The following is a 25,724-nucleotide window of genomic DNA, read 5'->3' on the forward strand; positions in this document are numbered from 1 at the left end:
AACACGTGTTAAAGCACAGAATATGTTCACAAATGTCTTAAAGGGAAAATGAAATATCTGCTCCAAGAGAATAGGGACAAAATGTTTTTTTATTTACTTTTTACAGCATCAAACTCCATGCAATATCTAACAAATTATGAGAATATCGGTATATGAACAACTGAAATGTGTGATATAACATCAAATCAAAATTTGCACATCTAATTTCTTCATATTGCCGGTTTTTAGGGAATCAGGTTAACTGGTGACTGATGCAAACAGTAGAGGGCGCTCTAAACTACTGCAATGTATGGGGTTGAACTGAGGAGAGCACCTTGGTAAAACTGCTGGTTTACACAGTTTAGTCTTGTTAATGAAGAAGTGCTGCATTGTAGGGGCAGTTTTACCTTTAATAGCAAGTCATGCTGCAGAAAACAAGATACGTAAAATAATATTTTTTGGCAAAAGGATTAAATAAATTGGTATTTCTCTCTTGAGCCAAGGTGTTCCACTCTCCATAGTAAATGAGTATTTATTGTAGTTTTTCACCATCGTTATAATTAAAAGCAACTAGATGAACCGATGTTCCATCCAAACTGATCATTTAACGCAAACTATAATCACAGCATCATGATCATAACCAAATTACATATCAGTCACCAGCAATTAGTCCACTTTGAGCGGAAAAATTGAGTCAACATGCGGGAAAGTTTTGGTGACAAATTATACTTAAATGCTTGGAATGAACTGGTGTCCAAAAAATTGTCATTCAAATGTGTCCCTGCGTTTAATAAAGACTATAATTAAATTCAAGACATCACTGATAGGCTCCTAATTTGAAATAATAGCCCGGCTCATTATAATATCTCTGCGGGCGCGTTTAATTAAAGTCGACCCCTGCTTTTGTTTGCATGCTGTAATGCGGTTTGTCCAAATGAAGCTCAATAGAAACCCTATATAATTCAAGTTTTGGGAGGAGGACGAAGAAGAAGAAGAGGAGGAGGAGGGGGGAGGAGGAGGAGGAGGAAGGTTGGTGGGGGTATTATACTATTGTCCGCCCCTTAATCCGGTTGGCTCAGAGACTGCCCGCAGGCCAATTTGTAAGTGGTTTGCGGAGCTGCCAATCAAAGCAGACATCCTCTCCTCAGGCTGTGGCTACGAAACATCAGTTGCTGTGTGGAGAGATTTGACGGAGGGACACTCCTGTACATGGACCATCACTGCGCTGCAATCCGCCGCCTGCTCACACACACACACACACGCATGTAATGCCTCGGTGAAATCTGGACGCACTCGGTGGGGAAAACACGCATGTGAAGATTTGATTCTTGCATGTCAGGAGAGGAGGAACTAGTCGCCGGCTCCGCGGCTGTTTGTCTTTTCTTATCGCTTCTCCCCCCCTCCTATGTCACTCTAATTAATCGGAGGCATGTGGAATCGCACCGGGATTAGGAATTGCTTCCCAATAGTGTGCCTGCTGTTGACGTTATGGACGAAGGTAAGAAGCCTCCCCTTCATTTTAAAAATATTTATTTACGCCCCGCATACGTAAAATAAATGTTTAAAATTACCAATGTCAAAAGTTGGTGGGCGTGGGCAGATGTATTTGCTCTCCGGCGTTGCAAATTCGCATCACATTAATCGATAATTGAATTACGTAGCCGTCAGTTGTGGAGCATGTGATCATGTTACCATGACAAGATTTGAAGTCTGAGGAATTGATACAGGCTACTCTCCATTTTGGTTACAATGCTGAGCAATGTAATGTTTTAATATTTGGGTTGAGAATTAGGCCTGAACCAAACAAGAAGTTGTAAGTTGCATTGCATCAATTGGCTGCTGCAGCGGTTCATTTGCTCCCGTCTGAGAGTAACCTGATTGTCTGAAACCACCAGCCTGCCAACTGTAGGCTATTCACGTGGTCCATTCATGGTGCAACAAATCATTTTGGAATATCCACCGCCATCTACAAACGCTTGCTTTATAATGCTTTTAATTGAGAATAGAGCACTCACTATTTTGGCCACTTGTCCGTTTTTACGCACCGATTTGAGCAGCCTGCATCACGCTGTAGGCTTTTAATATGGGTATATAAATAATTTTGGTCTTTTTAAAAATGTTGTTTCTAGGTGTCCCAGTCAACCGGCTATTTCGAGCTGCAGCTGATCTCCGTGGAGAATGTAAACGGCGAGTTGGCGGACGGGGAGTGCTGCGACGGATCCAGGAGCTCCCAGGACCTGCGCTGCACCCGAGACGAGTGCGACACTTACTTCAAAGTCTGCCTGAAGGAGTACCAGATGGAGGTCACCACCACCGGCCCCTGCGTGTTAGGAGTTGGATCTACGCAAGTTCTCGGTGGAAATACGTTTTCTTTTAAGGGCGCAAAGAATAACCCGAATAAAATCGACGATGCTGGCAAGATTTTGATCCCTTTCCAGTTTGCGTGGCCGGTGAGTGTGATTCCTTGCTCCAGTTAAACCCACAGGAGTGTTTCCTGACCCCTTCTCCTCTGGAGAGAGCACAGCACTGAACCCTGTTTAAAATTTGAGCAATGTAAAGTCCATCATCTTGTGTATGTATGTGGGAACACATCATAAAACCATATATGGATGGTTCGGAGCCCCTCTCCCATTCTTCATACATCCAATGCACTACAGCAGCACTTATCTGGATAAAAGTTAATACTTTCTGTCATCTTTGCAGGGCTACAAGGCTTGACAGTAAGAACCTGTTATAAAAGGGGCAATTTCACTTCTCCTTTCAGCATAAAAGCTGATATTTTATATGAATAAACTGCTGCTTAATGGATCAAATTGGTGCCAAATTTACCAAAAATCCTTAAAGATTTGATTAATTGGGTTATGTGTTTGTGCCTGTGCAGAAGAGATACACCCCATTAAATGGGCATCTTAGCAGCATCCTGTCCTTATAAGATTTGACACTTATCACGGTTAAACGATTGCATGCTTCACAAGGATCCGGTTGCAGCTACAGTGGTTCGCAGTGTCGTCTGGGTCATCTTTTAAAGTTGCCCTGATATATGAGGGTTGGCTTTGTTCCAATCCACCAGCTTGCACCTGCCAAGGCCGTGATAGAGTAATTAGACTGGGGGAAATGCTTTGATATGTGGACCCTAGAGGGGGAACTCTGTTACTTCTCAAATGGAGAGACGGTTATGGCGAAGCTGTACACCTCAGAACATGACATTTGCTGATTCATGAGGGTGTTCAGGGCAAATTCATATAATCCGTCAAGTGGCCTTTGGTTTAATAAGATGAACATTTTTAGAATTGGTCCTCATTGCTCGCTAGTGCCAGTTTTGTTGGAAGATGATTGTGGGAAATACCAGGAAAAGCAGCTGCAAAAGTTAATTTAACGTAAGAACAAATGCTGGTTTGTGTGTTGGATGTGTGGTCATCATAAACAAATTTGATATCTTAATTTTGCTTTTATGCCTCACAGGAGACGTGTGTGATGTTCTTTCTTTCTACAAGAATGGCATGTACTGTATTTGCGAGTATAGTCTGGTTTATGTGTTGGATGGATGCTCCCCAATTCATTCTCCATTATGACGATGAATGAATGACACGCTGCGAGTGTGAAATATGCCTTCAGTTGAAGTGAATGGTGCCTGCTGGCAATGGTTTGGTATTGCTGGCTGTACCCTTCTCTTCCCCCCTTTTGCACCCCACAGCTTCCCTCTCCTGCTGTGGGTGCCAGGTGGCCCCTGGTGGCCCCTCCAGGGCAATTAAGCTCGTCTGACTGTAGTTGAGTGATAGCTGATGGATTAGGCACGCGAAGAACGTGTGCATGTTTTGACCGCCATGCTGCTTAAAAATGCTTGTACAGTACAGTAGCACTGAACACGCTTTCAGTTGTTTGTTTGTTTTTTTTTGTGGGATGCACTTGTGGTTTTTGATGACATCTAGCTGGTGATTCTGTTAAATTGAATTGAATGCTTTCATTCAGATTTTTAATGTAGTGGTCGTGCTGTAGTGTGTTAAAGGAATTAGACAGTAACTTGACTATTGTACCAACCAGTGCTGATCAGTCGATTGGTTGATGTACAGAAAATTAGTTGGTGTATTTAGAAAATAATAAGCAGAATAATTGATGAAAGCAAAAAATCTCTGGTTCCAGCATCTCAATCTGAATGTTTTTTCAGTTTCCTTATGATAGCAAACTGAATATTCTTGGCATTTGGATTATAGGTCAGACAAATCAAGGCACTTAAGGCTGTCATCATGGGCTCTTGGAGCTAGTTATGGGGCATTTTTTTCACTATTTGCTATTTTATAGACCAAAACAATAAATTGATGAAATGAGAAAATAATCAGTACATTAATTGATAATGAAATCAATGATTCATTGCATGCAGTCCTGTTTTGACGAAAAGTTTTAGCTGCTTTTGAGCACTAAAAGGTTGAAGTAAACTATATTTCCTTAACTGGTCGGTTCTAATAAATAACAAGTCTTTGTGCTAGTGTACTTGCTGTGGTCTTTTGTGTAAGGCCTCATGGGTTTGATCCAGGTTTTGTCTTTTGTGTATTTAATGATTTCAGGGTTTCCCGCAGCCGTTTATAACAGAGGCGGTCCACCTTTAGTCAGCTAACAGCTGCCTTTGCTAACGTTTTGAAGCTTCAGGGGAAAATGGCAAAGGTGCGATTTCACACAGTAAAGGACATATGTTATATTTAATGAGCGAGGCTCTTGTTTAGACCATCAGGTGGGGAGGAGGGCTGAGTTAGCGAATCAGTTTTCTGGATTTAGTTTGAAATGACATGCATAAAAGATCACACATCTAACAATCACCGACACATCTGATATGAAGCTCTGGGAGTCTCTTTATTCATGGCGTTGAGCGACACCTCAAGGCAGAGGTGAAGAGGGCTATTCTGGTGTGTTGTCTTTCTGTTAAGTGGTCTAGGCTGATAACGGTGCACTATTCCAGTGCCAGATGTCACAACAAGCCGGCGGGGTCACTAGCTGTGGCGTTGTCGCTTTCCTCACTGAAGAAACAAAGATGCAGTGTACTATATGGCTGTGTCATCTGGCCAACTGCCCATCTTAAGCCTAATGGAAACCAATGTGGGCTTTACTCTTCTACTCTTCTCATCCCGAACCCGGCTTCAGCAGTCTGAAAATGAAAGTCATGCATTATTTCGTAATTAATTTGCGTAAAGTTGGCAATTCTTGAAATATTGTGACACGTTTTATGTTATTAAGAACTGTAAAAATCCGTATCGCATGCAAAAAACCCTGAGAGATGCAATCTACATGTGTAATTTTCCTGAGAAAACTCATATTTTTGGTAAATTTTGGTGTACATGGCAGCTTAGTTATGCAAGTGTTTGCAAATTAGTCAACTTGGAAGTTCCTCTCAAGACTCTAAGGCTTTTTATTTTCACTAAACATTCTCAAAAAATGATAAACTGTAGCTATGAAAGCATATGTTTTTTTCCATGATCAATGCAGTTCATATTGAACTATTTCCTACAAAATCAGACACAAGCAGTGATTTATTTTTTTTTAAATTGACCTCGAAATGCTGAGTTGTGAAAAATACTCTTTGATGCTTCAGATTTTAATTTTCTGAATTGACACTTGAGCCTATTCTCACAGAACACTTTTCATCTCCCAGTCTAGTTGTAGTGCAGTTGGGCTGTGACAATGAAAATCATCCCACATTTCTGGGAAGAGCTGCTTGTTCTGTGAAGAGACAGAGATATCGGTTCAGCTATCATCACACCAGTGTGATGCACTCGTTAATGGCTGATTTTACTCAGATTGCATGATGCTTATCCATTCTTTGGCAATCTTCCAGTGATTCTCCAGCGATAGATTTTCTTGCCAGCATGCCAGTAAAGTGACTGACTACTGATGCTGCTGCCACCCCTGAGCTCAGCCTACACTCAGTCTTTCTCTACAGGTTTAAATTTACAGTAAATGCACTTTGCTGGTGATGCTTTCTCTGCTTATGGGTTTTAATCTTTTGTTAAGGTGCTGTTTGAATGGCAATCCACACCTTTTTATGATTGAGTTAAGGAAATTTGTTTTACAGTGGGACTGAGTTTTTACCCACAATGAGAAAGACAGGAGATTTTAGGGAACTTAATGTCCTAGATTGAGTATTTACACTTGACTCTTAAAATAAATTAGCATGACTGCTGGAGGAAATGGACTTTTGGTATCTAGAAATGTGTTACCTAGTTGCTATTTTTCTCCTCTCATGCTTTAGTCTAACTACTTCACACTTGTGTTTTAGGTTTTAAGGAAGAGTTCATTTTGGGAAGTAAAGCTTATTTGCTTTCTTTTTGAGAGTGGCCTGGAACTTGGTTAGCCTAGCTTAGCATAAAGACTAGACACAGGGGGAAACAGCTAGCCTGGCTCTCTCCAAAGTTTGAAACTACGCCTAACAATACCTCTAAAGCTCACATAATAAACTGGCTGCATCTCATTTTTTTAACCCGGACATAACAGACAGAAATATGAAAACAACAATTTTGTGGTTTAAGGAGAAGCATGCTGTAACTATGTCTTGGCAAATAAATCATTTTTTGTGTAGCCGCCGGACATGCAGCGCTAAAGTACTGTGTGGAAGGATAAGCTGTTGTTTGTCAAGAAATAGTCACAGCACTCAACTCCTCCAATGGTTTACATTTCTGTAAATGTACTGATGAAACAAACAAGATACTTTCAGTAAAAAGGAAAGCTTTATAGGTTTTGTTAGGCTTATTATTTTTTTGGGACAAAGCCAGGCTAGCTGTTGACTCCCCGTTTCCAGTCTTTATGCTAAGCTAAGCTAACCATATCCTTGCTCCAGCTCTGTACTCAACATCCACAAATGACTTTGATAACAATTTTCTCTAACTCTTCAAAAGAAAGTAAGAAACATGTATATGCTCAAACGCAGAACTATTACATTAAGAAACTGTTCAGGTTTAAGTTTAAAGCTGCAACGATTAATAAATTACTCAATTAGTTGATTGTCATAAGATTTATCTGCAACTATTTTGATAATCAATTGTCATTTTTCAAGCAAAATTGCTAAAATATTTGATGGTTTGAGCCTCTCAAATGTGAAAATTTGCTGTTTTTCATATACAACAATCAACTGAATATCTTAATGTTTTTAACTGTCAGACAAAACAAGAAGTTTGAAGAGGCCTCTGACACATTGTAAAAGCCATTTAGTAACATTTCATAGACTAAAAGCTCGACTAACTGAGAAAATTTGCAGATTGATCGATAATGAACACAATCATTCGTTGCAGCCCTTTTTAAGTCATCACACAGTGTCATTATGTGGATGATGCTTCTATGGACGTCAAACATCAACTCGCTCCAGCAGCCATCTGACCACGTTAAGGCCTCGTTTGGCCCGTCTGATTGAGTTTCCATTTTGTTGGCTCATGCTGTGTCTGCACTTTAGCAGAGAGAGCGAGAGGGAGAGAGACACGTCTTACTTCCATTTGATCACTAATGAAATTGCCGGTGGAATTTCTCTGCCTCTCTGTCTGTCCCTCCCCGCCCCCCAGCTACATCAGCCGGACGTCCGATTGATGTGAGCCGGCCTGTAACCATATCTATCTGAACTTGGATATGTATGAGAGCTCCTTTCTCACTCAGCTAGTAAATGGATGCATGTAGTTAGCCAGACCTGTAGGTGATCTGCAACAGCCATCATCTAAATTAAGATTGAGAGGCTTAATCGTTATTCCAGAAGCTCGAGGAGTCGAAGAATTTGAATTTGAATATGTTTTAAATGTCATGCTTTCACCAAAATACTCAGTCATGGCAATTTAAACATCTTGATCAAGGGATGAAGTGTGTATCAAGTGTGTTGGTTTATTTGGTCTGCTGCTCATGAACACCCTTGAGCTGTGTGCAGCTTCCTCATGAGGCGACGATGATCTCATTCACATTAAAATGATGTATTAATCTGCACAGACCTGCTTAAAGCCTCCCTCCGCTCAGTGTTTTTCTTCTTATTCCTTCAGTTGGGTGTTTGAGCTTCACTGTGCAGAATGATGGATGTGCAGAGTTTGACACCAGAAGACTGTTTTCACATTCATCTGCTGAAAGTGGAAAGTTCCTCTGTGCTCATTGAAAATCTAAATTAAAGAGGCGGGCCTACGAGCATGACATGTGACATCACGGTCATAGTTTGGAGTGAAACTATAAGTGTGATGTGGAAACTTGAAGCCTCCAGTGCACAAAAACTAAGAATTACAGTGAAGTAGGAGACATCTTGTGTCCAGCAGGAAAACTTTAGAAATCAACAATATTTGAATATTTATAGATTGTTGAATTTTTAACGAGGCAGAAGGAGTAGATGCCATTTTAAGGATTTTAACAAGATAAGTTAACTTTTCTTCTGTGGAAAAAAACATATCCAACACAAATTATTAGTCAAAGTGGAGTATTTTACATACATCTTAAAACATGTCTGAAGGGGATCTTTGAGATTGTTTTTCCTGGAACAAACCCAACTATTTGAATGGTTTTGGCTCACTGCTTTTGCTTGTCACGTGCACCTCACATGCACACAGTGTTACTGTCATACTTTTTTTTTTGTGCTACTGTCAGGTGTGTGTATTGTCAGTATTAAGTCAAGATACAAGTACTGTTCAGTGTGTGGTTCTTGGAGTGGGTGTGTGGGACCACCCACGTCAGACTTCCACAAGAGTCTACCTTCAAAGTTGTTCTTGTACAATCTGAAACCACATGGGTGAATCAGCAGCCAACTGTGATTGGACCGGGTGGGTGGATGTGCATTACTGGTTCAGTATGCTTGAACTGTTTCTGAAGGCGAAAGTGTTTGGACCACTTTTTGAACGGCCACACAAAGTCTTCCATCATGGCCTCCTCCTGGCTGCATCATACTGCCTCTCTCATCTCTCTACAAGAGCTCTGTGTCTTTTGTGTATCTTTTTTTTTGTCTCAACAATGAATCATATAAATGGGAATAACGGTGCACACCTCAGGACAGTCTCTCCTCAAGGCGTTTGTGGTTTTTCACTCTGTTGTAGATGTGAAAAGTCATGGAAGTAACTGTGTGAAGGATGAAAAATGAGAGCTTGAGAGAGGAGTTCAAACCCTGCTTACATCACTGTGTGAAGTGGGTGAAGATGGTCAGATTGTTGGTTTTCGAAAAGTTACAAGAACTGGTTCTCATTTTTGACCTCAAAAGGTGCCAGGGGAGAGGCTGAAAGATAATCAAGCACTCAGTTTGAAAGGATAAATCACAAAGACCAAATTTGCAGAAATGGGGATATTGTTCTTCTATAGATTTAAGAATACAAAGTTATTTGAATTTGCTAAATACTGTAGCAAATCTATGTGTTTTAGGTCCAAATTTTGTGCTGGAGTAGCTGAAAACATTCACCAGTATCATCAGCACTGTAGGTTGATGCAGGCAGCGATTTAGCATGAATGACGGAAAGTTGGTCCACAGTTCTGTGTTTGGACTACATGTTCATATATATATGCCAGGATTATATGCTTTAGTGTTAATACTGTAAAACGTGCAAACAGTAACAAAAGACAACCTACAGTATGTTTGTTTTTAAGCTCTTTTTCGTAGGTGTATCTACTGTACCCTTTGGGATTTTAATGATTTTTGGAAATTTTCACAAAAGCATATTAAGTCGTCTGTCTCGGTTTTGTTGTTTCTGGTTGTCTTCCATGCAACGCCTGCAGTTCATGCTAATGAGAAAACAAGATCTGAGCTACGTGTGAGGGGGGAAAATAAGAATTGGGACACTGTACAGACAGAGTGTAGTGCTTAATATTAGAAAGAAGTAGGACAGACGCTTTAGTAGTGGCTTTAGTGCGTCTTTCCCCCTTCCTCCCTCTCCTCTCGTCTCTGCCTCAGACAGCAGTTAAGTAGCTATATTTTGGATGAATACACACTCACAGTACCAAAGGCTAACAGAGGCTGCCGTGGTTTGCCACACCTGATACAGAGCTTGACAGAGCTGTTGCTAGGAGACGGCCACATAGGCCTCAAGTAAACAATTATCTTTCCTTGCTGTGACTCCCTCCCCCATCCTTCATCTTTTGTGGAAAGCCACTCACAGGAGTCTCACCTGTGATTCAGCTCGGCTCTGTATTGATTATGCAATTAGTCGGTCAGGCAGAACTCCCAAAGTGAAATGTCAGCTTTTTCCAAGAGCTCTCTTTCCCCTAAAAGTGGTACTTAAGGTCTGATATTTGTATTTCAGCTATTTTTAATTTCTTGAGATTGTTTTCAGCTCCCTACTTAAGCAACACGTGAGAGGGATCCTCTGGGATGCTTCAGTGAACTGTGGTCTAGAATAAGGTCTAGGGTTAGTCTCCTCATCGGAGACAGAGACAGAGCGGTCACAAGGACTGTATGAAATATGAACTTATTATTGTTGTACACTTCCCTTCTAAGATTTTTTTTATTTTTAACATTTTAAGTTTCGTGTGAAATTTTACATGTTCAAAATTCTTTTTTCACTACTGATAGATAAAAGTTATTAAAATTGCCTTTTTATTGCATATAGCCATATAGAAATTATTACTCATGTGCCATTGAGGACATTTTGACTTCATATTCCTTCTTATTCTGGGGCTCCACTGGAATATCTTTGAATGATTTACCATTCAAAACTCCTTATTTATCTTATACTGGCTCTTTATGCAGCCCCTCAGTTCAGCCTCTGTCTGAAACAGCTCCTGTCTCTTTAAGGCCCCCCTCTCAATGCGCCCACTCTCATTGGTTAGCTTCTGTTCCAGAGGCTATGTAAACAAACAGTAGAAGTGGGATTTCACTTCTTTTTAACATTCTTTACTCAAAAAACAAACTTCTCAAAAACATCCGTACATGTTCTGAGCCAGAATCCGATCCAAAATATACCAGTGGACAATGCTGAACAATCTGATGTCATCACGAGTAGGAAGTAGAGGTAACTTTGCAAACAAAGTATTCAGAGCAGGCTGAAGCCCTGGCTTTTGACTTGAAGGCGGCATTTTTACACACAATCACCTCAAGTTTTGGAACTTTGACCATGTTTAACACAGACATTGGACATCATAACAGTATATCAATTACAGAAAATCATAAAAAGCATGATATGTCCCCTTTAAGAAATCTTCATGGACTCTCTGAAATGCGCACATTATGATTTTAAAGTATTCATAGTACCACCACATTTTCACAAAACAATTGTGCTTTTATTTTCAACTTTTTAGGGTAGAGTTTTTACTCTACTCTGATTCTGCAAAAAGCTGATTCTGCAATGGACAGGAAAATCTTTCAAAATGGTGAATTATGCTTTTTCATGAAAGCATCAGTGTAATTCAAAATAGCATCTGTTACATTAATTGTCTCTCATGTTCACCAGTGTGTGTGTAGGCGGAGAAGGTAAAGGAATTGAAAGAATCATCATCACTCATGCCCTGATTACTCCCTAACAAGGCCTTCCTCTTCAGACACTGCACATTTTGTCTTACAAGTCTTACGTACTGTTGCCTGTCGTCAGAGTTTACAAGTCTGACAGACATCTGTGTTGTTGCTTTGCTCATCAACAAAGATGCAGTGTAGTATTGACTGTGTGATATGGACAGCTGCCCTGTGGAAGCCCATGCGGACTGAACTCTGTCATCGCCATCTGACTCTGACTACATTCTTAATATTAAATGGATCTGTGTTATGGTGTGGAGGAGGAGGCTGCGGGGATTTCCTATGAGAACATTTTGTTTTGTTCATTCTGTGATTTCACATAAGGTACACCAACGGGGTTTTTTTTTTGTTTCAGTGGTAAATAACTGCTTTTCATAATCCATTATATTCAAAGGCGGCTATCCTACTCAGTTCCTCAGGAGGATGATGTTTCAGTTTGCGCTTTGTCTATTGATGTTGCACATATCAGTTCCATGAAGAATCTTGCAACTTTTTTTGGTTGGGTCGATGAATCAGCTGTTTTGTTGAAGAGACTGTTTCTCATTACTGTCTTGAAGCATTTCAGTGTCTTTCATAAACGTTCAGACTGGTAAAGTTCAAGTTTTGCAACATCAAATAAAATTCTTTTACTTTTTTTTTTTTTTTTCATTTTAGACTTTCTGTGATCTTGTGAAAGACTCTGCTCCATGTGTCAGCAGTTCCAGTGACTTTCTACTAATTTTGGGCATATTTCTGCCTGTGCCAAAATGCACCAGTTTCCCTGTGGTACTGTCCTCCTTACCTAGTTAGCTTGCAAAGCTGCCAGTCCAAACTATATCTGGTCGTTCATTTATTTCAACAGTTGTTCTAAGGTCAGATGTTTACAAAGTCAAACTTTGCGGATTCTGACTTTCTTTGTATCTTGTCTGCCTTCCAGCTAACTCACCGGCTATAACAATACAGTAATAATTCATTTTAAGTATCTAACTTAGATAAAGCTGTGATGAATTGATGCTGACAATTCATGACAGCTTTATCTTTTAATGTCCCCTCTTTTTGCATGTAACTGACTGAGGCATTTAAAAGTAAAATGGATGTGACGTGTCCTGTAGCCATGCCGTATGGAAATACACTCATTATTCTTGCCCAGGTCAGTGGCTAAGTGCAAACCACATTTTTAGCAAACCACTGCACTGAATATGGACCATGGACCAAGTGGCTTTATCATTTTTGAATGTGTAAACCAGCATTCAAAGTGGTTACGGGCTGTCATGGAAACCTTTCCGACAGAAATACAGTGCATTTCCTACAGTAAGTTGGGTGTAGCTTAACAGTCGGTGCAAGAAAGTGCTTTCAGAAGCTTTTGGCACGTTAGTATTACAGTTTCCGTAGAGCTATTAAAACAGGGTCATGATGACCTGGTGTAAAGAAGCTGAGAGGTGGACAGACATGAGACATTGCACACTGCATTTACAAAATTGGATGTGTAGTTTAAGTTGATGCTGGCCACTCCAAACTAAATACCATACAACACTAAATAGTTACAGTACTGTATCCTCTGCAGGCAAACCCACAATTTGTCAATCTGGTAAATGTGGGGTACATACTCCTACTTTTACACATAATGAGGCAAACAGATTGAAGCTGCAGATAACTTTGATAATTAGAAGATTTTGTACAGATTCTGTATTTTGAAGCTGACTACATGTCTTGTCTGGTAAAGCAAAAACAGTATTCATTAGGAGTCTGTTGGTTGTGATGTTTCAGGTATTTCTGTGGGTGCGTTCATAAGTATGTTAAGGATGCCTGCCTGAGTAGGTTTATCTCTGTAGTATCTGAGGCCAAAATTAAGCTGATGTTAGGACCTGGCGATAAAACAATAACAATATGTACCTGCAAAGGACACTTCATCAATTCAGCAATAAGAAAATTGTCCTATAGCATGTCTGATAGTTTCACTTAAATGCATTAATTGCAAACCGCCATGAAAGCACATAACAAATATGCAAAGTTTGGTTACATGAACAAACCCCAAGCATGCTCCCTCTCTGGCTCATAAACAGCCTATCATATCCCCTGATAATAGAGCGTGCTATGAGTGACACACAAACAGCCAATCATTTAACAGGTGTGTTGTTCAGTTGCACCATCAAACAGTGTTGAGTGAGAAAGTGAGTACAGATGGTGAGGTAATTGTTTTTTGTTTTTTTTGTTTTTTTTTTTTTAAAAATGACAGGTCAGCTCACCAGTATGGCAGTTTTTTGGGTTAAATTCAAGATAAAGTGGTTAAATACAGCCTTTTCTTCCTGGTCTTTATTAAAAAATAGGTCATTAAAAACGATCAGTAATTATCAATATCAACTGAAACGAAATATTTTATCGTGATAAATTTTTCAGCTACATCGCCCAGCCCTTGCTGATATCCATTTTTCATTTTTGTTTTGCAAGAGTCAAGTGTGTTGGGATCATTTTGGGGGCACTGTAGGCCTTTTATTAAATTGCTGACAATAGAGAGATGACAGGAAATGAAGGGGGAAAGAGGTGGGGAACGTCATGCAACAACATTCCACAGCCAGACTCGAACTGAGTACGTTGTGGTTCGTGGCTGGTGGCTTGAAGAACTTAAGTCTATAATGTAATTTCAGTTTTATGTGCCACAGAGTTGGTTAGGCAGGAAATCTGTCTGATAACCTTGGAGCACGATGGAAAATGTCTTAATGATACAAAACATGCACTAAATTAGGCAAATAACTTTATGGCAGTTGCAGTATTGTAAGAGCATAGTTCAAACATATTAACTCACTTTGTAAACATGCATATTGATTGCTGTCAGGGGTTCGGAGGCTGCAGATAACATCTTGTTTATCTGGAAAAATGTATGGGGGAAAAAATGATTCAGCATCCACTAATGACTGATAAAGCAGCGGCTACATCTCAAGTGTTGAGTACATGTGGTATAACCATCAGGTGCATAGCAAATAGTAGTGACTTGTGTCCCAGCATGTGTGTATTTCCATTGTCACTCTGCATTGATTCGTGTGTTTTAAAGTACGCTCTATGTGCGTGTTGCTGTGGCCCACTGCGTCCCCTGTCTCTTGTTAAATGAATGGTGTGCAGGTGCTAGGGGCTCCTTGTGGGGATAATTAAAGCATGTCATTACATGGGCAGTTAAATTGTCACTGTACTGTTGAACCTGTTTGAAATGATAATGGGGCCCGGCTGGAGGCGGTGCTGTATTGCTCTCCAGTCAGGCGCCCTGTTGCTTTGGATCAGGAATTAGCTTGTTAATGTTTCTGAAGCATGTCTATTGCTGTAATTTTTACATTTCTTCAGGCAAATTAACACCTGAGTAAGTAATTGACAAATATCCAAGCGCGCACCACAGTTGAGCTTTAACTTGGTTGTTTGAAATGTTTAAGTTGCTTTTGGCACACATAATGATGCACAAGCAACCTGACTTTCCTTGAGTAACGAAAACTGCTTTTGAAGCTTTTTATTTTGCAATGTTTTACTGATATTTCCATTTTGAATCATGCAAGAAATTCAATTAGTTTTTGCCCTATGAAATTTAAAACATTACCCCAACCAGTTTCTGTCTTGGCAGTATCTCTCTCCCCCCCATCTCTAACCACTCTGTAGCCTGCAGTACGTATGTACCTGGGCATATCTGTGGTTTTGTATGTCAGGTCATTTCATTTTTCTACGCAAATGTGAATGCATTGGTGTTTGTTTTTACGTGTTGCATAGTCTTGGATCATGCTGGTTAATTAGCACCAAGAGGGGAGGGGTTTGTTGTATTGGAAGTGCATGGGTAATGACCCTGTTGGCATAGTAGCAGCATGCTCAATGGGCCGTGTGTGTGTGTGCACAGCCGGTGTACACCAGCCAGCCAAATGCCTTGCCTTCAGTGCGACATCTCTTGGCACACGACTTTGGCAAGCAACTTGCACGCAGAGCTCGCAGCCCTCCACCTTTCTACCCAGCAGAGATATGACTGCTATAGAGTCTGTAACCTGCTTTCTCAAGACCTCATTTAGTCATATCAGTGTAAATTCATGTCTTTCAAAATGCCTTAAGTCTAAAGGCAGTGGTGCCTAACTTGTTTGTAGGGTTTCATTCAACCAAAATGCAGAAGAAACTAATAAACTACTTTGCCTGAAAATTACTCATGTCTTAAGGCTTGTGGCCCTGGCACATGGCTTCAGATAGGATGGGCTTTAGTTTAACACATAATTGCAGACATTTTCCTTTGTATATGTTTGTGTGAAGAGGTTGGCACACTTGCTGGAGATTGTCTTGTCTGGTCCGTAAGAAGGATCACTGGCCTCTCCGTCTTTGATTCTGAGGTGAGATGCAAGCTTACTGTAAGTGCAACGATACAATGTTGTACAAGAGGAAGTATCTTAATGTCAACCAGAACCAAACACAATGCTAAAACTATTTGTTAATGAACAATATTTAGATCGAAGGGCTTGACATAACTTTCTTGTTTGTGACCAAGTGGAATGGTGCACAGGTGGAAGCACAACTATTGGTCAGAAAAGTTGATGTTATTTCAGCTTGCAATCTGGAAAAGTGGGGAAAGTAGGGTTGGCTTATCATTTGGTCTGATCAGTTGATTTATCATTAAATCAATTAGCCATTCATCAGAAAAAGTATTACCCACACTTTTGTTTGATGACTGATTAGTGGTTTAAATCATTAATCAAGCAAAAATACCAAATATTCATTGGTCCCAGCCCCTCAGATTTGAGGATTTGCTGCTTTTTCGGTTTTTGTATCTTTATAAAGGAAATAGCCTTTGGTTTTTGACTGTTGATTGGACAAAATGAGCAATTTGAAGATATCAACTTGGACTCTTGAGAAATAGCTGTGGGTATTTTTCACAATTTTCAGATATTTTCTAGACTTCATAAAAAATACTTTAAGTTTAAATTTTGTCCACTTGCAATCCAAGGAAAAACAAAGGTGACAAGCAGGGTTCAAACATGTTCAGTACGACTTTCAGCAAGGGTCAAAAACCATCCAACTTGTACATCACTGCTTGCCAACATCATTGCCACATTTGCAAGGATTTTGCCACTGGAGGTCTTTGATCTCTGAACCTCTGAACAGATTGAGGAGCTACAGTTAGATGCAGTGACTCTCCAGGCAGAAGTGACAGGACGTTGGTTTCACACATCTAAATCTACTTTTTACCCTCAAATGCAAGAAAAAGAAGCTACTTCCCAAACCCCCGAAACCCTACAAGCTCCTCTCCAGTCTGAAACTTGTCTGGTTGTGATCTCAGACGGTGTGAGTCTGCTGTGTCCCATGCATTAATGACCCTCAGTTATCAATGATTTCACTTCCAGTTAGTCTTAATGACTAATTAGAATAGAAGATGCAACAGAGTTGATGAACATAATTTTATAGGGCTATTTTCATTGCATTATTCCTCCATGTTCAGGTGGCTTTTATCCATGTAAGGCCAATAAGGATCACTGTTATCCATCCATATTTTCACTACTAGTTTCTAAGACCAAAATACATCACATGCTTTTGTGTCCATTGGCCTTCCTATTCAACAGAGACGGTGTATCTCAGTGCCCTTGCTGGAATAGTGTAGACTCAGCCCTAGTAAAACCAAAAGCTGGGATTGACATCACAGATTAATGAAGATTACATGCAGCGATTACTGGCCACGGGATGAATCGTAACGACCTCATGTCCCATCAGAAGGCAATAAATCAGGAGATGTCAGTGGAACTCTCCGTGGAGGAGCTGGGAACAGGGAGGTGGGCATTCAGGTCACCTCCCAATGACATGGGAAACAGAAATAGCTTGAGGTTACAGAGGGTTTTTTTATAGGGAGTACACATTGGAATTTGTTGCATGAAAGGCAAGAGAAACTAGCCACTTGTAATAATTCTCAAAGCTCAATCAACATTTGAGATCCAAACTGGGATCTCACATGGGATTACACACCAGGCCTGGATCTCACATTCTTGGTATTCTTCGAATGCAAACACGCACATCACCCCAAATGCAGAGGGCTGACCCCTCTTTTGAAAAAGAAGCGTGCAGATCCCATGCTTAGTGACCCCAACCTGCCCTGGCTTCCACTTCCCACTACCACCTCTCTGTGTTCCCTGTTCCTTTTTATTTAAATGACCACCTTCCACTCACCCATCCAGCCCTCATCTGGCGTGGGAACCTACACCTGTGGCTCTCCCCAGACATCACTACCGCATCCTCTGCCTTCATGAGTAGGGCCCATTATAATGAGTTTAAATGATTCTACCTGGATTCAAGGAAAGTCCTTTCATTTAATGTCATGCAATGCAAAGATGGCAACAGAGTGTTACATCATTTCAAACAAATACAGATTCACTGAGTAGATGACACATAAACATCCTTTTTTTTTTTTTTTTTTCACCATGCCCCCCTTCTTGACTTGAAAACTAGGATTTCTCTGAGTAAATCCTCTAATCCATTAGGGGAAGGGCTGGGTAGGGTTTTGGAGATTTGACTGACAGCGGATGCTTCATGGTCTCGGATGAACTATCTTACACAGTCATACGTGGGTTATATGTGTGTTTTTGAGTTGAGAAAAATGGCAAGTTATTGAAATAAGGAAATTTTTATAGTTGAATGGATGATCAGGACTTGTGCGAGAACCACTGGCAGCTTTTTTTTTTTTTTTTTTTTGACTTCACCCATGCAACAGTCCTGCCCAGGCTCAGTAGCACACATGCTGACACTAATTGTCCTCGTGCTGACTGTGTCTCTTCATGGACAATGGTTTTGATTGGGATGGGGGTGAGTTACGGTGTTGGGACAAGGGTCTTTGTTCAGTAGCCTTTCCCCCTTCCCTCCCCCACTCCTCCCCTTTATCCCCCTGCCCATCCATCTATCTTGTTCCAACCATTTGGGCAGCTGTCACTTAATCCAGCTAATCACAGACTGGGATGGTCTGTGGGAAACCAGACTAGTCCGTGGCTTTGCTCAACCCCGACACACACTGACTCAGGGGACTATTTACTGAAACGTTTACAACATGCAGGCATGCAAGCAGGTCTGGATTTTAGGGAAACCCAAAAGGCTCAGGTCACAACACGGCCACCTGTTCTTTCTTTGATCTTCTGATTCTGTCCAATGAAGAGTTTTCTGTCCAAAGAGTGAACACTTGCATAGTCTTGTGAACCAGGGCGGCATCACCGAAGATCTCCTGTCACTAATGCATGCATTGCCACTCATAGTTCCTCTTGTATGCATCGGCATACGCACACACCCACCCACATGCTCAGACTGGGGCAGCCAGCCCACCCTTTTGTAGTGGGGGGAGGGGGGATGGGTAGAAAGGTCAGAAGCCGAGCTACATGTCGTGGGATGATCCACGTTCATGTCAAATAATCCATCTTTGAGGCCGCATCTGTTGTGCGTCTGCAGTCGGACGGGTTGGCAGAGCTTCCAGCAACAGCAGCACGAGCATCGCCCGTGGACCACCTTACCTCACCAAAAACCCCCAGACTCTCCTCTTCTTCCTGCACCTCTCCTGTAACTACGGCGTTCCTTCTCAACCATCTTGACTTGCCCAGCATCTCATGCAGCTGTACCCCCGTGTCCAAACTCCGACCCCAGCCCTTTAGCTCACCCCTCTCCCGTCATCTTCCATCCTCTTCTCTTGTCACCCGTGGTCTTCCACAATAACACTCCCCTCCCCTTCCTCCCGCCACCACCCACAGCCAGACAAGCCTACTTAATCCCACAGCCCAGCAGCAACCAGCCTACCAGCTTGTTGGTCCTCCAGATCAACAACACAGACTGACTGACACACACACACACACACACACCCGTACAGACACACACAGACTTGCACACACATTTTACAATCCCCCTCCCTGTGATTTCTCTTTCCTATGTCAGTCGCCCAACTACAAGTCCCTCAAATACTCACCTTAAGCTTTTTTTTTCTAACTCACCCCTCAGGGTTGATGTCCTATCAATGACATTACTGTAGAGGTCACAGCAGTCACACTGTGGCTACTACAACTGTCACTGGTGGTGACGTAATGAGTGCTATTTAGGTCAGCTGGTTGCCTAGCAGTTTGCCCTGCAGCACACCAGCTAGATTACTCCTGTGATGCTGGTTAGCTTGGTTAGTTTCCATCTGTGTGTGTGTGTGTGTGTGTGTGTGTGTGTGTGTTCATGTTTACTCAAACCAATGTCAGCTGCGCAGAAGGTTTTTTGCTACATCATTGCTAACAATTACAAGCAACCGTTCAGTGTTTTAGTAACCATCCCAACATCCACAAAGTGTCAAACAATGTGACTTAAATTGATAAATGTAATAGTTACATTCAAATATCCATTTTTTTCTGTAAATAAAATAAGAATAGCTGTGTTTGATGTCATGATGAAATTGCATCATCAGCTCTCCTGATTCAGGCTGAACATCCTTGGTAAGCTAATGATTATTTGCATTACTGATTGATCTGTTTATTGTACTGATAAATTGTTGAGCCTTTGTAATGTAAGAAAATATCCCGAAAAAATCATATTTATCCCAAAGTGGGACATTGTCAGGCTGCTTGTTTTGTCTCACAAAGAAATATAACAAAAAATTAGTCAATTCAGTTTTGATGGTCAGTTTATTATTTTGTCTTTCTCTGGCAAAAATGTCAAAAATCACTCACTCCAGCTCTGCAAATTTGTTTATCCGCTAGTTTTTGTAGTCTTTTATGATAATAAATAGAATATATTTGTTTGGTCTGTAAAAGACAATGGTAAAAAAAAAAAACGACTAACCTATTACTCAAGAACACAATCAGCTGATTAATCAATAGACAAAAGCAGCAGGAGAAGGTGAAAGCAGAGAAGGTTTGGTTTTATTGATTGATACATGACTTAAATGATTAACTGATTATGAAAATAGTTTTCAATAGTTTTTTTTTGACTGATTGAATAATCATTCATGAATGCAATGCTGATGGTATATGATGATGTTTAATACAGTTTTGTACATATTGTTCTATTTTATTTGTAAAACCTGTACTGTTGAGTTCATGTAAACAACAGGTATCATACACATATTGTCCATCTGAGGAGTAAAAGTCTGTGGGGAAACTATGCTGAATTTTCTTTGATAGATATGATGAAGATTGAAGATGTTGCTGTCACTCATCTTTTTCCTTCATCTGTTTGAATTCATTGTACACGTGTTAGCGACTTTTAAAAGAAACATAAGGATTCGATGTAATGGACACAAGACAATGATAAATCCATTGCATGATGTCTTCAGTGGTCGACTGTAAAGCATAACTTGTTGTGAAACAAGCTAATCCCCTTAGCCGCTGATTTACCTCACTGTCTGACAACCAAGGACAAAGCCAGGCAGAGTTCATCTCCCACTGCTAATATTGGCAAAGTGACCTTCTTAATGGACATCATACCTGCTCATCCTTTTTTTCCTTGAAAACACGGTGGAAAACAACCTGCCTTAACATCATTTCGATCTGTTTTATGTATTGATTTTGTCAGAGGAAGGCTTAAATTGTTTTATAGTAGAGACAACAGGTAAACCAAAATGGGTTTCAAGCAACACAGAGTCCTTGAGTTGGCAGATAAAGTGAAAGAACAATGGAACAAGGATTAAGAATCATAATCTATTACAGGCAACATAGCATTTTATCAACTGGCCACCACCATATCATCGATGTTAAGAACACAGTTTCCAAGGTTTAATGGGTAGCAGCCGCTACCAGTAGAGCTAACAGTAGAGTTAGCTGTTTTTGATGTTGATTAGTTTATTACCTTTCAAATGAACCTGTGTTTAGGTCATGACTATGTTGTGCCCAGCACTTCTAGGGTGACTGCTATAATTCAGTCAGGTGTGGCCTGTTCCTCAGGTGACTTCCAAGATGGCACCAGCATTGGTTAGCAGGAATTTTGAGCTGTTAGACGTGTCACGGTAATGTGATTACTTTTTAAATTAGTAATTTGTGATGTGCGAGTGATTACATTTCTTAAGGTAACTCGTCCAGCACTGCTCTAAGGCCAGCAGGGGTGCACGGAGGTTCATACTACTACATTGCATTCTGGACAGAGGGGTAGTTGGCTCAGGCCGGTTTGAATTACTACTCGCCGCGTGTCCTTCCCTCTCTACATCTCAATCCTGCAGCTTCTCTTGGCTTCTTCCCACAGTTGTACTTACCCAATGGTGTTCTGTCATCTCTGAATCATTGGGTTTCATTGGCAGTGTAACTCAAGCGCACCTCCGGGTAACAAGGCCAAGTCGCAAACGAGACTCAGTTGTAGCAATGAAATCGATTGTTGCATCATCTTTTGTGTATGTGTGTGTGCGCGCATGTGTATAAGCTGGTGTTTGTAGAAGACTTGCATGACTATGGCTAAAATTAACCCTATTATCCTGTCTGTACTATAAACACATTGCAATTATTTGTTTACTTCTCAGTGAATTTAGGAACAAAGGGACAAAGGCCTTCTATAAATTGTTCCTCCTTTGTAACAGAGTAGACAAAGACGTCATGAGCTCATTAGTGATGATGATTTGAGATGCTGCCAATTTCAAACAAATTTAGTCTGGTATTTGCTTTTTGTCATTTGGACATTGTAATATTTTCATATTTACAAATGGTATCTATTCTTTTTGACATCCAGGCCAATGCAAGGCCAACTTATTGAGTTTCTCTAACATAACCAAGCTCATGTCAAATGGAAATGTGAGAATGCAGCTGAGCTGTTATTAATAACAATACTCAGAAAAAGAAAGAGGAAGTTTAATTGGAGAACTTTTGATAGTACAGCAGGTGTATTATTAAAAGTTCTCTAAAGCAGTAGGAGAACTTCAGACGTCATTTACTGGAAATATCTTGATTTTTGATTACAGAAAAACAATTTCCTCAAATGTTTTTTTGGGGAAACGTTTGCTGTAACATTGCCTTGTAGCAGCATATGAACACAACTGTTCATTCCACCTACAGCTGAAGTGTCACATATGCTTCAGACACAGTTATCTGGATGATATTAGCCAGAATCCATCAGCAGTATTGTCGTGTGTTTTCCAGAATGCTAACTACCTGGAAGAAATGAACAAACTCTACAGCCTCTACATAAAGGAAAGAGATGCTATTTTCTCCGAAATGCCACCTGACTCATTTTGACATTCCTTTTTTCCTCTTTCTCCAGCGGATGTACACGCTAATTGTAGAGGCCTGGGACTGGGACAACGCCACACGTAACAGTAAGTCTAAACCTTATATACATCTGAATGCTGTGGCTTCCATAATCTTCTACTAGAAGTGAGTGAGGGTGGCGGTTAAACAGGTTTTCAGTAAGATTTCTAAATTCCTGGTCAGGTTTAAAGTATTTCAAGACACATTCACGAGCATATTTTACGTTTTGTGTCGTGAGTGGAAACTTAATAATTTCTGCTTTAAATCGTAGCAGGTTGAAAACAAGGTGTACTGTACATTTTAGCCTCCCAAGACGCCTCATATAGAATGCAAGTGTTGGTTCTTCTCAGCTATGTCGGCTCTGGCGGTCAGTGCTGACCAGCTGTATCCTGTTTTCCTTTGGTTATGTCCGCTGTGTGGACTCCTGTACAACCCCTTTTTCCCGTCTGAGCAGTAGCGCAGTCTGGGAGGAAGAGGACCCATTGAGGACTATAATATCTGTATGTGTGGACGTAGCTTTGATCTAGAGACAGTGGCATTTTTCACGAGTCTCTAATACCTTTCTATGCTTGGAAGCATGTGCATGAATGTATTTCTGATGCTGAACCAAACTGTCCTCTCTTGTCTAAACTTGTGCCTTTATTTATATGAGGTCATTACATCCTGTTTTGTCCATAACATCAAACGCACTTCCACTCATGTATGCAGACAATGGGGAATAAATAGATTTTGACATCATAGCTCTTTGATTAGACTGTTTCATGCCCTGTGTAGTCTCCAGTTTCTGCATGTGGGCCTCCAGTAATTGTGTACATTTACAGTGATTAGTTCCGGTGTTTCTGATGGATGTAAGGCCTGCAGTAAATGCTGCTTGAGAAACCGTCCAATTGATTTCCTGCCAGCTACTAACACTTTAGTCCCGGCCAAATTGCTACAAAGAAGCAAATTATGTTTGTGTTTTTGGTGTAAGGATGCCAGACATAAACACATTTTCAGCACTTACAGATGGATTTATATATATCGAAGAGAATGTTATACAAAAATGTAGATAAAACTGACTTTTTTTTTTTTTTTTTTGAAGCTCAAGCAGGTTTGTGTTGCATACTGTTCAAAAGCTGAATCGAGCCTGCTGTTAGCTCACAGACATCAGCTGACTTCATCCTTAATGTCATGGGTTCAAGAAACACAAACGTCTGGAACAAATGCTCCTTTCAACCTCCGTGGAAGATCACAAAGGAGTCTGCTTGTAGTGGCAAACTCCTGTGAGGTCATAGGGGGGTTGTTGTGAGGGGGGGGGGGGTTGTTGGTGTGGGAAAAAAAAATTCAATTATTAAATAATAACTAACTTACCAGAAACAAACACACATACAGGCTAACATGCTAACGGGCTGTTCATTTTTTGCGCATTTGTCCTTTTTTTTTTTTTTCCCCCAACTCTTGCCAGGATGACAGGAGGTCCGCTCGAGCCCTACATGCTTGCTAATAACTTATTTGAAGAGTTGGGTTTCCGAGATTGTGTGAAGAACATACTGTAAATAGACCAACTTATCAGAGTTAACCTGAATGCATATTGGACAAAGTTGTGCAGAGGTGTTCATTACATTGTACAGCCCACATCATGTTAGCATTTGTCTGAACATGGCATCAGTGTCTTTACAGCATCAGTCACTGAAATACAGCTGAGATGCTGATTTGGCTGAAAAAAGCTGAGCCACTGGATTTGAGTTATTTAGATGTTATGTAAATGTGATAGTAGTGTAGATTCGCTGTTAGAGCTTCTGTAGGATTAAGGGAGAGAGCTGCATGCTCTCTGGCTTTATGTTTCCCTCGGTCGCATTGTAGACATGGCATTTCATCTCACTGTCACACAGACAACACTCGGATATATTTTCTCGTTGAAGACTGACAACCTTACTGATGTGTGTGTCGTTTTTGGTTAAGTATCTAGAACAAGTGAAGACTGGATGTTCACCAATTTCCTGTAGTTAAATTCATACAAATCAAAATTTCTGACTGTGTCATGGGTACGGAGACTGAGCATGATCACATTCTGCCTCATCCTGGTGTTTTTTAAATATTGAGCCTATTCTTAAAAACCTGCATGTGCTTTTTAATCCGAGAAGTTTAGAACAATGTTACAGTCGTGGCTTCTATAGAAGTACCATCAGATACCTTGACAGAGAAGTAGGCCTACTTGTCTGCAGGGCAGAAGGTGGAGGTTGGTAGACATGCAGCCGTTTCTGTTTTGTATTGATATTCTGTATATGTGTGCTATGGACAAGTTGACACTGTTGTCAAGAGCTGCAATGATTAGTCGATTAATCGAAAACTGATCAACAGCTACTTGCATAATTGATTAACTGTTTAATTGTTTATAAAAAATATCAACTATTTGATGGTTCCAGGTTCTCAAATGTAGGAATTTTCTGCATTTCTGGGTCTTCCATTATAGCAAATTGAAGATTTTTGGATTTTGGACTGTTGGTCAGACAAAATAAGACAATTGAAGATTGTCGTAAACTGCATTTTTCAGTTTTTTGATGTTTTATAGACTTAATCATTGATTACGAGAAAATAGTCATTAGTTGCAACCCTATTGTTGTCTATCATGAGGTTATTTTTTGAACAGAAAGGTCAGTTTTGAAAATCTTAATAGTAATTAATTGTTGAAGTCATGTTTTTAAGCAAAAATGCCAACAAACTCACAGGTTGCAGCTTCTGAAATGTTAAATTTTGCCAACTTTTACAATAGTAAACTGAATATCTGAGATTTAGACTTTTGGTTGGAGAAAATAAAAGCAATTTAAACATGTCAACTTGATCAATTGAGAAAATAATCTGCAGGTTAATCGATATTAAACAATTGACTGCAGCCATAATTCTGTCCTCCATCCTACGGCTTCTACATCATTAGTGTTTGTTTCTGGTGTTCATGCGTTTACCCTTGTTACTCATTAAATGAATGAAGAAAAGTTTATATTAAGCAATGACGGTGGTGGAAAAATTCTCAGTCAAGAAACAATAAAGGGCACAGCACGAAAAAGAACGCCCTAAATAAAAACCTGAAATACATGACGGTCCTGCAAGTCATTATAGAGTTGAACTTGTTGTCTGGCCTGAGTCAGCAGCAGCTTCATCATGTCTTGTCCTACGTAAGA

At 40.4% G+C, this 25,724-nt stretch overlaps 1 protein-coding gene across 2 annotated transcripts in view; it reads left to right on the forward strand.

Annotated features, from left to right (window-relative positions):
- Positions 1 to 1,040: 1,040 nt before the first annotated feature.
- Positions 1,041 to 25,724, forward strand: part of jag2b (jagged canonical Notch ligand 2b) — a 53,327-nt gene continuing 28,643 nt past the window's right edge. Inside the window, exons 1-3 of one of the 2 annotated variants that reach the window (XM_067571798.1) lie at positions 1,041 to 1,477; positions 2,109 to 2,429; positions 22,580 to 22,634. In XM_067571798.1, coding sequence (XP_067427899.1) covers positions 1,409 to 1,477; positions 2,109 to 2,429; positions 22,580 to 22,634 — 445 coding nt within the window. In that variant the 5' untranslated portion in view covers positions 1,041 to 1,408. The remainder of the gene's footprint in view (positions 1,478 to 2,108; positions 2,430 to 22,579; positions 22,635 to 25,724) is intronic. The other variant, XM_067571799.1, reaches the window with a different exon arrangement.

The sequence above is a fragment of the Thunnus thynnus genome, chromosome 18 (genome assembly GCF_963924715.1).
Source record: "Thunnus thynnus chromosome 18, fThuThy2.1, whole genome shotgun sequence".
Classification (NCBI taxonomy): domain Eukaryota; kingdom Metazoa; phylum Chordata; class Actinopteri; order Scombriformes; family Scombridae; genus Thunnus; species Thunnus thynnus.